The 15,204-nt window shown below is 44.9% G+C and overlaps 1 protein-coding gene across 1 annotated transcript; it reads right to left on the reverse strand.

Moving 5' to 3' along the window:
• Nucleotides 1–1,810: 1,810 nt before the first annotated feature.
• Nucleotides 1,811–15,086, reverse strand: rnf5 (ring finger protein 5). The gene is made up of 6 exons (XM_056298405.1): nucleotides 14,716–15,086; nucleotides 10,199–10,217; nucleotides 9,244–9,356; nucleotides 8,957–9,014; nucleotides 8,723–8,834; nucleotides 1,811–4,644 (listed from the first exon to the last, which is right to left on the reverse strand). The coding sequence occupies exons 1-6, from the start codon at nucleotides 14,916–14,918 to the stop codon at nucleotides 4,535–4,537; spliced, it is 615 nt and encodes a 204-aa protein (XP_056154380.1). The 5' UTR covers nucleotides 14,919–15,086; the 3' UTR covers nucleotides 1,811–4,534.
• Between the last annotated feature and the right edge of the window lie 118 nt (nucleotides 15,087–15,204).

Below are 15,204 nucleotides of genomic sequence, written 5' to 3' on the forward strand. Positions count from 1 at the left end.
TTCAGAAATGTCCTAGCTCACTTGCAAAAACGCTCTGATGCCATGTATGCTCAGCACACAGCGAGTAGACTTGAAGCACGAGGATCGTAGGACATTACATCAACCGTCTTTTGAGTTTTTTTTTTCCTACACCATTTTCCTGCACTAAAATACACTGCTGGTCCATTGATTGAAATGGACACTGTTGGTAGTTTCTCAGCATTGAGCCTCCGTGGAAGCGTGCAGCAGGATGCATATAACAGCGATGTGAAAACACACACACAGCTTTCTCACAAACGGTCAGACTGGCCAATATCGCCCGCCACCAATCCATGCATGTAACTACATTGTTTTCCATCCCTTTGCATGTCCCGCTCCTTCCAGACCCCAGCAGATCTCAAAAGGGATTCCAGAGTCATGCGTCTCGTCATGCGACCCTCATCACATGGTCCTTTCAGAGTTCAAGATCTCCACTAAGATTCGTTTGTAGCTCTACTTCATGACATTACATACATTGCAGTGCTGTGCATTAACTTTAAGGCACTTAGAGGATTCAGTCTGAGCACTATAGTCAATAGTGATCATACTGCGGATGAGGTGATTTTTAATGGCTTAGTGTTACACCCCACATGCATCTGACGGGGGTTTTTAACAGTTGGATAAATTAATTTAATGACTGCATGTTTAAAAAAAATGGTGCTTTAGACAGGGCTCGTGGTGATGGGTAGTGGGTGCTGGTCGCTGGGTCGGGCCCCATGGTTGGCCCCAGGGCAGGCGCGCCGCAGGGGCCACCCACCCTGGGGTGGAGATGGCAGAACTCTTGTCTGCCTGTGTGCCGGGGTTGGTAGGATGTGCTGTCTGGTTGTGGAAAGGCACTTGATCTTAGCTGGGTGTGCCCGGGGTGGGTTTGCCCGGGTGGTCATGGTGGGTGGGGGGGCATCCTTCTTCTTAGTTCTTTCTCCCTTTTTTCCAGTCTTTTCTTTTATCACTATAACTGCTCTCCTAAACTGATATATTTTTTAAATACACTTTGATCCCCATAGGGAAATTACACTCTGCACTTAACCCATCCCAGCTGTGTAGCTAGGAGCAGTGGCCTGCCATGCAGCACCTGGGGACCAACTCCAGTTCATCTTGCCATGCCTCAGTCAAGGGCACAGACAGGTGTATTAACCCTAATACGCATGTCTTTTTGATGATGGGGAAACCGGAGAAAACCCACTGCAGACACAAGGAGAACATGCAAACTCCACACACAGGATGACCTGGGATGACTCCCAAGGTTGGACTACCCCAGGGCTCGAACCCAGGACCGTCTTGCTGTGAGGCGACAGCGCTAACCACTGCACCATCGTGCCGCCAATAAGCTTGATTTAATTATGTTTTGTTGAACACATAGCTTCTGTTTCTATGTCTGTCTTATCAGGTACATGTGGTAATTTTTCATGTCTGGGCTTCCTCGTTTCACTTGTGGCAACTCGCCCTCTTGGAGAAGCGATGCTGATTGGTTGTTTAGGTGATCAAACATGCTGAAGAGGGGGACCGTGAAGAGCTGTAAATGTATAACAAAAATGCTGTGCTCTTGTCGTCCCGCATATCAGCCAAAGGACGGACGCAGTTATAAGTGGTTCTTGATCATTAATAAAGATTGCCTTTGCAGGTGGAGAACCTGAACTCCACTTGCAGGTTAACTCTGTCTAGGACACATTCGCATGCAAATTCCCTGTGTTGTATGCCAAGCCTGCCGACAGCACAGGTTAAAAAAAAAATGATGAGGCAAGCATGCGGTTAACGACTACAAAAGAAAAAAGCAGTCATTGTATTAAACAACTATTTATTCAGAATGCAGGAAAACATCTCAATTCCACAGTTTCAATCTCCTGGACCATTTGGTTTTGCACAATGTCTCCATGTTTAGTCTGCCAAAGACACACACTTGTGACTTCCATCACCTGTTCCAGTGTCACAAAAGCCTCATATTATATAAGCCAATCATGTGACGCTTGTGGTATACAAGAAATGACAAGCCCTGTCAACCGTCCTTCCCTTCCCATAGGCGGCCTCCTTTTAACCCATCTCCATCTCTTATCTTTATGGGAGGATTTTTGATAAAGTGCTAAATAGACAGTTGACACTTTTAGCCAGACAAAGGTTTATCCCAGTCAAAGACTGAAATACGTTTTTCCCCAAACTGAGAATCTCCCCATCAGTGATTTCACAAAGACCAGGCCGAATATATGTTTTAATCTGGCCCTCTATATTTGGAGCAACTTGATGTGCTTCACAGCTGTCATAAAGGAGTCATGAAACTAAAGGGTGCTATAATCTAGAATAAACGGTACATCTTTTGAGTGACGAATTTCATTTGCCTCCAAGTGGCTCAACTGCATCAAAAGGATCGTACCACAAGAAAAACCAAAGTCTGTATTCTGCATAGGTTAAAGCAAGACAAATGGGCCAAACAAATATTTCTTACCGTAGTTTCTCGAATCACATTGGCAGGGAAGAACAAGGTTCTTTGTTCTCAAAATGTTTATTTAACCATGCTGTATAGGAGAAAACTGTGTTGGCCTGACGTTGCCAGAGGAAGAGCAATAAACTTCTGCCATGAGCCTTTATCTGAGCATAAGGAAGGGCATGAAGACAACCGAGCACACTGGGGAACTTGTTGGATCGCTGCTCGCATGAGAATCACATCGCGTGCTGTTTTGCACATGGTTGTGTGTTCTCTCTCACCCCCAAAGGCTGCTCAACCATTCAGATACACATAAAAACATTTACAATATTCATATATACAAATATATGTACATACATAACTACACAACACACACGCACACACAATCACCAACAGACACATAAACACACACTCACCCACAGACAGACAGACACGACAAACAGATACATCCTATCAGGGAAAGATTATCAGTTGTAATGAGCGTGTTCGATAATATTTCATATTCCACTGGCATAGGTACCTAATTGTTGACCACTACATCGTTTTCCATTATGGAATTAAGACTTCTCCCCACTGTCACAAACACTGCATCCACTCTGCTTGCTGCTATTATGTGTAGCTTATTATTATTGTATTATGTGTAAGCATCCTGTCTTGCCACTGTGCTAAGCCAAAATAATGCCTGCCTGATAGTGGGACTCCCTACAGACGAGACACTGTTGCTGCACTCTTGTCATGTGTAGACATTAGACATTTACTTATGCTGACAACTTGTGATCTGCACAGAGCACATAAAACAGCCACTGAAAAATGCTCCCAATCTGGCCTTGCAGTACCCCATTCTTGCTCGTTACCCCTCATAGGACAGCGTTAGTATTGTTAGATCAAAAGTATCGTGGGGAGAGCAACAAGGACCAAGTAGTGGTTCAACCAAGGTACACCCTTCCAGTCTATATTATGACAGATCCGCCCAGAAATGACTTCACAGTGCGATGGCATTTTTTTTTAAGACAAATATATGTAAAAAGTGGAACAGCCTTTTACCGTTTCCATCTATCCATTTGCTTTAACAACTGTTGAAGTCATAACCTTGTGTGTTTGGAATTTTAGGAGGATTTGCTTGTTTCATTAAACAAAGTTGTAAACAGGATTATAATCCAATTATTATTACCCGTCCCCCTTTCCCGAGATCCTAAATGACTGATCTGCTACTCTTTGGCCTTTCAGAGAAAGAAACGCAGTTGTTATAGCAATGACAACATGTCTCACCTGGAATTAGATGTTCCTCTAACCCGCCTACCGACCCACCCGCTAATCCACCTTCACTCAACATTCCACCGTTTGACTCATCTATATAACGGATAAAAACCGGCATCTCATATGGGGGACCATGAGATTTCCAAAACAATCAAAGCGAGTCACTGTCCTTAATTATCACATGCCTGTAGTTCTGCTCTACAGTGCTTCACAATGCTCCTCAGTAAGAAAAAGAGGAGGCCATCGATCTCAGCTTTCAAATGTTGTGACGACTCACCCTCATCACGTAACACTGAATCTACCTTAACCCCTCAACACAGAATCCTGCATGTCTATCACTGAACCCCAACAGCAAGCCCCTTAAACCCCACTGTCTATTTCGTGTGTATGTGTGTGTGTGTGTGTGTGTGTGTGTGTAACTACAGGTACAGAAACGGAGAAACTTCGCTTTCAGACCCTCAACTTTCAGGCTTCAACACAGTGTAACTGGTGAACTGGACCATGTCCTTTGCCAACTGGGTCTCAACACAAACAGTACAAGGAAGCGGGGTAGGTGGTGGGGGTGGGTGGGGGGTTGTTCGCAGGTCAGGGTACAAAGCATCCTACAGGGCATCCAACAGTCTATTTGGGGGGGGGCAAACAACAGCCCTTCGTTTTTTCACTTTTTGTTTTAAAAACACTGCCTTGTTCCCCCGAAGTAGTACCCGCTATGAAAAGACGACAGTGTTCTTGGTGTGAGTGTGTGTGGATCTGTGTGTAAGTGTATGTGAGTTTGTGCGTTTCTCCCTCCATCCAACCCATCAATCAATCCGTTCTATCGATCCTTACGAGTCATCCACCTCGTCACACGCTCAGCAACCAGAAAAAGAAGAAGATGGCCACAAACAGGAAGAGGGAATCCTGCCAGTTGTTGTTGCCATTGCCGTTGCCTTGGTGATCACCTGCATACTGATCTAGTGAGGAAGACAAAGATAAAAGGGCATTACACTACTTGTATCACAGGACTGCTCGTCTGTCTCTATGCACACTTTCAATTAGAGGCAACAGAGAGCAAGAATACCCACAAAAAGGGTAGAGTAACTAGCAAAGGTGTGCTACCGACAATACATACAATGTCTGTTGTGCCCTCAAATGCAAGTAAATGGCAGTGAAACGCTGCAGTATGTGGATATTATGTAAGAGTGATTGTGTGTGTGTGCTTTGTAAAAGCACTACAATAGGTATACAGACAAAAGACAACTACATAAATGCAAGTGAAAATATAATTCAACAATACAGCCAGGACTTTCCCTCATTATACAAATTAGAAGGAAAAGACCAGGTCTTCAACATCTCCAACTGAGCACAATACTCCCCCAGCTGCCCATTTAAGGCTGAAAGCCTGCGGTCTACCATTTTGTAGTAGGCATGCTCCACCCTGAGCTGAGCCTTCAGCAGTAAGAACCTGCACAGGGTCCACACTGCCCGGGCCCGGTTCTTACTGCACAGCCAGATGGCTAATTTGGCAGTAGCTGACATGAAGTTTATAAGTGTATGTGTGTACCTTTCTTACTGGCTAGGTATTTGGGACCATAGACAAACAACTGAAAAGAAAAAGCCTCCCCCAAGCCCAAAAACCAACCTAACAACTCAAACACACACACTAACCTAGGACACTGGACAAATATTGTGTTAAGGTTTCACACTGTGAACAAAACAGACATGCCTCCCTGTAATCAAGATCTAAGTAAGCTCTGTGTCTGTTTGTGACTAACGCCCCATGCACAATCCTCCACTGGAGGTCAGATGACCATTTTTTATCAACAGGTAGCTTGTACAGGGAGCAGCAGAAGCCTTTTGGGGAAGAGCCTGGGACAAATAATTCGGTCCACCTTGACGCTTTCATGGCCTGTAGAGACTGAAAGTGCCTCACCTTCACAAACATGATGTAAGTTGCCTTTTTTCCCAGGTCTGTGAACTAAAGGAGTTGGTCCTCCCACTCCTCCAAATTAGGAGAGATAGTCAACTGTGGAAAGCTATATTCCATATCCTCCTCCCACTGGCCAGCTAGCTCACGGTTCTTCATCATAAATATCCTCAGGTACTCTGGAAACGACATATACACCTCAATAATATGATTCAACAACCTGGGTCTGATGTTGGTGTGTTCTGCAGGGTCTCAGCGGGCATCAGCAGATGTCTTGGCTTCACACATCTGGCCTCCTTTAGAGAAGATCTTATGCTGGCTGAGGACAGGGTCCGGCCCTGAATGAAGCTGTTGTAAAACAGTGGCTTCCAAACAACCACAGACCAGCCATAGCAGCAGGCTCCCTCATGGCATTCAGGATCTTCTATGCATCCAGAACAGAAGTGAAGAAAGGCAATAGGCCTGTCAGATCTGCCTCCTCCAGCTTAGTAGAAACAGTTTCTTACTGTAGCCCAGACAGCTACTGTCCACAGGATGAGCTTGGCTGTGTCTCACCACCACATATCACAGTGGTACAGCAGTCTCTGTGTGGTCTTCAGCCTAAAGGCCATCACTTGAGAGGTATGTCCATGAGACCCTGTCCTCTCCCTTCCACTGACAAGTATAAGGCAGGGGCTCAGACCCAGTGCTGCCCTGAACAGAAAAAGTCCATTATGGCCCGCTGAATGCCTTCAGTCAGGCCTCTTGGTGAGATAGGACAATCAGTCTGTGCCACAGCATCAAGGCAACCAAAACGTAACCCCTATAAGCCAGCTGGGGTAGCAATCATTTCCATTTAGACAACTTGGCACACACTTTCTCCATCACACAGGCAGGCAGACTAGATAATGCCCTCTCTCTCTCCACTGTCCTACCAGGAAGGCCTCATTCTTTGTCCAGTTTACTTTTGCCTTCCGATACAAGCTCAAGACTGTCCTGTAGTGCCTCCATCTCCTCCTGATCCCTGACAAACACATTTAAATCATCCACGTAAGCAGAAACTATCAAAGGTTGTGTTGTGTCGCTGACAGTGAAAGTCCGCTGAGATGGCTTCTCAGCCTGCACAGCAGAGATTCAATAGCCAGACTGTTAAGCTGCCCTGAGATGGGACAACCCCTTCTTATCCCCCTCTGCACAAGGATTGGCGGCTCAACCCTCCTAGCTCCTCCCCCAACCTTCACCAAACACTAAGCACTACTGTACAGTAACCCCATCCATGAAAGAAAATTGCCACCAAAACCAAAAGCCTTAAGTACTGAAAACAAATAGCCATGATCCACCAAGTCAAATGCTTTTTCTTGATCTAAGCAGAGAATACCAATGTCAAGATCATAAAGTTTACACAGGTCAATCACATCTCAAAAAAGAAAAAGATCTTCCATTGTTGTTCTGCCCGGTACAATGTATGCTTGGCCCATATGAACAAGTATATCCAGATAGTCTCTTAGTCTGTTTGACAGTGCTCTGGAAAGCACTTTATAGCCCGAACATAAAAAGGCCACCGACTTCCAGTTCTCCAGCAAAGCCAAATCTCTTTTGTTAGGGAGCAGGGAGAGGAACTGCCTTCTTACAAGAGACAGGTATCATCCCTGCATGAAAGCACTCCAACAATACTTCATACAGGTCAGTTCCAATAGAACACCAAAAACGCTTATAAAAGTCAATACTTCTGCAGCGCATCCCTCAAAACACTGAGAAAGGCTAATCTGTCAGCTCCCTGAATTGGGGTATAGATACTGACCAAACAGAAAAGGCAACCTTCAATTCCTACCCTTACAATCAGACACCTCCCTTTAACTAACTCCACAGATGATTAAAATCAACACTGCTATCCCTCACTGAAGTTGGTGCCATGGCTGAGTATATACTACAACCCCTCCCTCCACCACCCCCACTCTATCTCATTAGTTTGGTCACTGAGTTTCCTGCAGAAAAACCACATCTGTCTTTTTCTGCTTCACAACCTCAGCCACTAAAGCCCTCTTACACCTGTCCCTCCCACCATTAATGTTAAGAGACCCAACCCTGAGCTGCTGCATAAGATGGGTAGAGCAGAGGAAAAGACAGAACTGACATGGAACAGAAAAAAAGAATAAAGCACCCTGTGATGCAGGATCATAATTCATTTCACAAGTTTTGTCTTTCTAACCATGTTCCCCTTTGCTGCCTTTCTCAAGGCTGTGACGGGTTTCTTAAGGCGAAAATGTTTTTTCCTCATCAAGCAGCTCAAAACCAACCAGCTTCTGCAGATAACCGACAGACTTGATGAATTTCTCTGTATTATCAAAATAATCTTTTACTTTTACTGACTTCCCAAAAAAAGTTTCATCCACAAAAAAACATTTATGTCTTCCACAGAATACAGTTCTGTGCTGCAGTATGTTTCACAAACCGACACAATATCAGACTTCAAATCGTAATCCATATCCTCAGCCTTACCTATTACCTAGCTACTGGGAAGCTCTCTACACACTCAGTATTCTCCTCCATAGCCCTACCTCCACCTTTTACACTCTGTCCCTCATCACTGAACACATCCTCAGTCCCTGCCAACCTGCTGGATCCAACCACCTGTTCAGCTGCAAGTGTTTCTGCAAGCTCTGCCCCTGGTTCCGAGGCCATATGCTGAGAGCCTACTTCCTCATCTACAACTGGTAGAGCCGGCTATTTCTCCAACTGACTCTGTTCTCCTCTCCCCGTCTTGGAGACATTATTAGGGGACAGGATGTTAGCATCTGCGTTGTCTACCTCTGCTTGCTGTCTATGCGGACATGCAAAGTGGTTATGGCCAACATTGCCACACTCAAAACATTTCAACTGCCCCGAACTAGCATACGCCATGTACGAGCCACTACCGTGTTTAACTCTAAAGGAAACCTCCAAACTCTGCATCAGAGTCCAAAAACATAAACACCCGTCTCCTGAGCGACTGAACATATTTTGGCCTCGGATCTTTACATTCGAGAGAGATCCATCATGCTGGTGTACCCTTCTATGATCATGTCACTCAAAATGAGCACTTTATTTTCATGAGCAGATGTATTATGGTGTGTGTGTGTGTGTGTGTGTGTGTGTATGTCAGTTACCTGCTCTGTGAAACGGGTCGTTGGTGTTGAAGACTGTGGTAAAGAAGCCGAAAGGGAAAGCACCAATCCCGAAAGACATATGAAAGCCAGTGTCGCCAAAGCCTTGGAAAGGCTGTATGAAAAAATGGATAAACAGATACACAGGTGTGTGTGTGTGTGGGGGGGGAGACTTAAGTAAATAAAGAATAACTATATCCAAGCAGTGGAGTAACCTTTAGAAAGAGACAAACTCACCCCGCCTCTGCTCTCTGGCTCTGTTCTCTGTCCCTGAGGTCGTGGTGGAGTTTTCAGCCTGGACAACAACAGTCAGTTATAGTTTTGCTGTTGACACAGAGCACTCACCTCACCTCACCTCACCCACTCACTAACTCACACAGTACCCTCACACAGTACCTGAGGTCCTCCTGACTGGAGCTTCTTCTGCTACAGAGTGAGATGACTTTCTCTCTGCTGATGCCCGCTTTACACACACACACACACTCTCTCTCTCCCTCTCACACTCACACACACACACACAGTACCTGGGGTCCTCCTGGCTGGAGCTTCCTCTGCCATAGAGTGGGATGACTTTCTCTCTGCTGATGCCCGCTTTACACACAGGACACTGTTGCCTGCTAGGCCGCGTCTCCAACCACTGAGTGTGAGTGTGTAAGAGACACAGAGAGAGAGAGAGAGAGAGAGAGAGAGAGAGAGAGAGAGAGAGAGAGAGAGAGAGAGAGAGAGAAAGAGAGAGAGAAAGAAGGAGAGAGAGACAGACAGACAATTGAGACAGAGAGGGGGTGTGTGGGTGTCAGAGGGAAATAGTGTGTGTCAGGGTGAGGGAGAGAGAGACAGCATGTGCGGGTGAGAGGAGGAAAGGAAGGTCAATTTGCGGCTTTGCAATTTCTAATTTAAACAGAAACATTTGATGCAAACAGGGTTAACGGACTCAACTGTTGGTTGCATTTAGTGACAAATTAAACTGAAGCAATGATTGCTTTAGACATATTCCATCAATTAGTTACTAGTTAGAACATACTCCACATGGCAAAGGTTTAAATTTGAATTTCAAGCTGCTGAATATGACTTACTATCAAGTCACATTCAATTAGCACAAGAAAGACGTTTCTATGTATGAATTCTCAAATGATTCAAATGCTCATCCTAATTGATCTAAACTTGCACAAGTACCCATCTTGAAAGTCCTCTCAGCTTTAATTGAAATTTAAGTGCATATGTTACTCAATGGGAGCCCTTGTTGAATCTAGCAGGTTAAGAACAAACAGGTGGTTAGTGCCAGGAGTCATGTTACAGTAAAAACAGAGACCTTAAGTGCATTATCACCTTTAAGCTGCACTAAGTCTTCTGAAAGTGGTCTCCACACTGCAGTTACATCACAACCTGGCACCGTTTAGACCTAGGCTACCTATGCTGTTGTGTGATAATGTTTGACTAATACTTCACAGGCAAGGATGGGAACACAAAGGCAACACTTACTTGATGAAGACAGGGCCAGCTGTGGGGAGAGAGGATGGGGGAGGAGGAGGAGAGACAGAGATAAATGATTAATTTGAGTTCTGATAACAGCACGATGGCGCAGTGGTTAGTGCAGTCGTCTCACAACAAGAAGGTCCTGGGTTCAAGCCCCGGGGTAGTCCAACCTTGGGGGTCATCCCGGTTTGTCCTCTATGTGGAGTTTGCATTTTCTCCATGCGTCTGTGTGGGTTTCCTCCAGGGGCTCCGGTTTCCTCCACAGTCCAAAGACATGTAGTGGGTCAGGTGAATCAGCCATACTAAATTGTCCCTAGGTATGAATGTGTGTGTGTGTGTGTGTGTGTGTGTGTGTGTGTGTGTGTGTGTGTGTGTGTGTGTGTGTGTGTGTGTGTGTGTTGGGCCCTGTGTGATAGCCTGGCAGCCTGTTCATGGTGTCTCCCCCACGTGCCACCCAAAGACTGTTGGGATAGGCTCCAGCACCCCTGCGACCCTGAGAGCAGGATAAGCGGTTTGGATAATGGATGGATGAATAACAGCATCTTTCTTTTCTAAAAAAAAAAAGGAAAAAAAAAGTCCTCTGTTGGCCACAATGACAACACAGTCATTCTAGGGGACAAATATTTATCTACTCTCTTAGGGCAATCTACAGAGATGCACAAAAAACCAGGCATCCTCCTAGTTTTGGTAACCAGTGTGGATTGAAAAAGGGACCATTTTCATCCATTGCCGGTGACTCTCCCCATCTAGGACAGCCCACCTGAACAGCCACATCAGCCACCTTATGAGGAGAGTATTTGATTTTGCCCAGCTTCCCATCGCTATGACTAAGTGGATCGATCTGTCAACACTTGTTAGCGGGGTCTCGCCTCTCGCCATACTCAGTTGCCGGCTGGGAAGGACCTGCTGCCATTTTGAGGGAGTATTCCGGATTGGGGAAAAGATACCTCATCAACTGGTTCTGAAACACTGTGGTAATGAGAAGGGTAATAACATCCATCCATTATCCAAACCGCTTATCCTTATCAGGGTCATGGGGATGCTGGACCCTATCCCAGCAGTCATTGGGCGGCAGGTGGGGAGACACCCAGGACAGGCCGCCAGCCCATCACAGGGCTGACACACACACACGCATTCACACCTAGGGACAATTTTAGTACAGCCGATTCACCTGACCTGCATGTCTTTGGACTGTGGGAGGAAACCGGAGCACCTGGAGGAAACCCACGCAAACACGGGGAGAACATGCAAACGCCACACAGAGGATGACCCAGGATGACCCCCAAGATTGGACTACCCTGGGGCTCGAACCCAGGACCTTCTTGCTGTGAGGCGACTGTGCTAACAACTGTGCCACCGTGCTGCCTAGGGTAATAACATAGTACATAAAAAAACAAAAGAAAAAAATGCCGCAAGGAAGTTTGTTTTCTTTTTAACTGCTGATGTTGCAATCATACAATGACTCAATGAGAGAGTCAGGACTTGTCACATCCCGATGACAAATGATAGCAGGGTGTATCCTATGACTTATTACAGCATCATAAAGTCTACATTGTAATATTAAATGAAAAAGATGTTTTTCAAATTTATTCGCCTTTGGACACAGACTAAACAGAAGACATGACAGGGTTCCTGCCCTTTGACAAGTGTAAATTCCTCTAATTTCCATGAGGACTAATGAAGGATATTTTCATAACCAAAACATATTCCTGTCCCGACGGTACTGCATTTTGACCTAAAATGCCTGAAAGAAAAAGAAAGTGACTGCAAAACCTGTCCATGACTTTGATTTAAACTGAAAACTCTGAAAACACGATTTTGCTAAATGGTTTATTTTCCTTTAAAGTCGCCAATTTGAAAAATTCCCTGATAGCTTGAGACTCAATCAGAAAAAAAAAACCAAACAAAAAAACGTATCCGCTTCCCTGGCTTTCCCTGTCTGACAAAGAGCTCTCGAACCTCCGCGATATCCTTGGAAACTCTATGACCCATTATGGGGATGTGGACACAATGGAGCCAACATCACAGTCCACCTCCATGTTGGACAATAGGAAGTTTTTCATCATCTTCACCTACTTAGCATTTACAAAAAAACAAACAAGCAAAAAGTCTCCAAAATACTTTACATACGAGTTTATAAACAAAAACTGGTAGGAACGTGGGTACACATTTTGAAAACTACAACAGGTTTACAAAACTATCTGATGTTACTGTGTCATATGTATTGGCTGAGAGATAGAACTCAACTCCTAAAAAAAACCCAACTGTACTCATGTAGAGGAACAGGCAGGACTAGTTTTAAACGCTGTGTTCTCCCTACCAGTCAAAACATTGAAATCCTCTGTGCTGTATTTAGGCCTCTGTAAAATGAGATAACATGAATGTGAACACAAGAACAGCTGGGCTAAACAAAATGTACAGTAAAAAAAAAAACAATGTTATAAAACTATCCTAAGTAAAGTCTGTGAACATAAACAAACATGTTTAGAGGGTGTGGAAACTGATTTACAGTGTATCAAAATTACTGCTGAGAATGGCATTTCTTTTGATAGTCAAAGCTGAACATCGGGCCTGAGCTTACCCAGCAGCCTTTTCAAATCAGATTTAACATGTGAACACTTGCATCCTAGTTCTTGTGATACAAAAGGGGAAGTGTTCCGTTTTCAATCAATTTCAAAATGCTTCTTTCATGTATCAGTGTCTCCAAGTGTTTCAAAGAATCTCTTATGCGGCCCAACAAGCTGCGAACCATAAAATTGGAGGCATAATCTTATTTTCCTGAAAACTTTGAAATACGAAGACATGTCTGTGAATGTTCTCATTCATCCAGGTCATGGTTATCCAAAGGAGTTGAATCAAGTGCAACTGGACTTGGTATATATCCGTGAAGACGTTTCGCCTCTCATCCAAGAGGCTTCCTCTAGCTAGTCGTGAATAGCTTCGTCTAGCTTCATCTAGTCAGAAAGGCACGAACTGAGGAAGCCTCTTGGATGAGAGGCGAAATGTCTTCACGGATATATACCAAGTCCAGTTGCATTTGAAATACAAAGGTAAGCTTGGGCTGGATAAATGTCCATTTAATAGTTTAATTTGAAACTTATCACTGAAGATGACAGGCTGACACTGCGGGAGTTGATACTGCACAAAAGACTTAGTTTTGAGCAAAACATCTGGGAAAGTGTGTCTCATCTTAAATGTTAACGTGTCATTTAAAACATCAAGCTGTGTAAGAGCACTGCCCTCATTCTGTAGATGAATATGGACTTCTTTTCAGATGAATGGCAGTTATTTCTCTATTCAAATGCCCCATCCATCCATACCCACTTAATCCAGGGCCAGGAACCTATTCCAGCATGCCCACCTTGAAAAAAGACTCTACCGCTGATTCGGTTTTTTTTAAATTATCATCCCATGAACTCTTATTAATAAGCCAACTACCTCTTTTCAAATTTTTTACAACCTAAAGGTCAAGTGTAAGCCAAGTCTCATCACCCTTACTGCAAGATATACTTTGATGACACCAGTGACAAAACGTCACCATCAGAGGATTCACGCAGATCAACCAGTATTTCCATGCAAATAATGTTTTTCCAACCTGGTGTGATGTAGAAAAGAAACAAAATAGAGACCCAGTGTCCTTCAGCCACAGAAAAGGGACTTTCCGCTGCAACAACCTTTCTTGTGTGAGAATTCAATTCTCATGACTCTCACTACTGCCTGCTGTATAACGCCTGTAGGTCTGACCCCAATCCTACTTTCTTGGCCCTTATTCTACATCAGCCTCACCCCACACACAAGAACATGCTTGAGTAAACACTTGGGGAAAAAGGTGAATCCCTCTCCCTCTCTCACACACACACGTCAGTGTTTATGTTGAGTCAGCAGTCACCGTGCATGCAGTTTGAAGGTCGAGCCATCGTGAGTCCTGATAAAACCAGCACACCAAAATATTTTAGAAACATGGCTCGACTGCAGACTCGAAGCGGCACTGCTGTCGTGAATTGACGAACAACTTCGTCAACAAAGCTGACGTCAACATGTAAATGATTTCCAGCGTGGATAGTCAACTAGTGCTCAAAATACAAAAGGATAAACCGAAACAACAAAGTCGATTTATCACCGAGAAGGTAAATCAGTTGGTGGTCGAGTCGCGTCGCGTCTACGCTCAGAAGTAAATAAAAACACATTATGTCATTAGCCTTACGACACTTACCAAAACAGACAGCGAGCAGAACAGAAAGAAATACACCAACATTTTGAGTGTCGTGATCTGCCACCGGCCAAGTCATCTAACCCCCATAGACTGAACCTGGGGGTAAATATGAACCCTGACGAACCAACACCCGCTTAAACATAACTAGCATGCTAGCTCTCCCTCTATGCACAAGACATCACTCCAATACATTTAGTGATCGGACGCGACGGCACAGGGAAATTAAATCAAATGAACCGGAAAGAGGCTACGCTTGGCGAGACAACAAACAAACAAACAAACAAACAACCAACCACCCCCCGTCTCCTACCAGAACAAGTGACCGCACATACTGATGACTGCGTCCCTCGCGGTGTCCAAACAAATGTTGCATTCGAACGTGGCCCGGTCCCGTTCACCCTCCCCGCCGCGGCCCCCCGGCCCGTCACGCCCGTCGCTGCTCTCCCCGCCGGGGAGTCCGCCTCTGCTGCCGGGCCCGCCGTCACTCGAGGCCGGGGGATCCGCGGCCGACATAATTCTCTGACCGTAGTACAAAAAAAATCAAAAATACAAAAAAAACTAAACTAAAATCAAATTAAAAAAAAAACAACAAAAAAAAAACAACAACAACAGCCACCACCTAACAACTCAGGGCCCGACCCCAGCTACGGACACTCAACTGTCACCGAGGTTTGCCTTGCCTGTCACTGCACCTGTGCACTTCCGTTTCCGTGACGAACGTGACGGGAGGAACTGTGTAGGGGGCGGGGAACAAGTGACGTAAGAGAGAGTGGGCGCTGATTTCAGTATGTTTATAATA

This window comes from Lampris incognitus, chromosome 18, assembly GCF_029633865.1.
Source record: "Lampris incognitus isolate fLamInc1 chromosome 18, fLamInc1.hap2, whole genome shotgun sequence".
Classification (NCBI taxonomy): Eukaryota; Metazoa; Chordata; class Actinopteri; order Lampriformes; family Lampridae; genus Lampris; species Lampris incognitus.

Excerpts from the sequence above, each read along its gene's own strand:
- rnf5 (XM_056298405.1), bottom strand. The coding sequence starts at position 14,918 with ATGTCGGCCGCGGATCCCCCGGCCTCGAGTGACGGCGGGCCCGGCAGC. Across the intron at positions 9,015-9,243 it reads TCCAGCCAGGAGGACCCCAG|GCTGAAAACTCCACCACGAC; the intron begins GTACTGTGTGTG and ends GTTGTTGTCCAG. Across the intron at positions 8,835-8,956 it reads AGCCAGAGAGCAGAGGCGGG|CCTTTCCAAGGCTTTGGCGA; the intron begins GTGAGTTTGTCT and ends TTTTTCATACAG.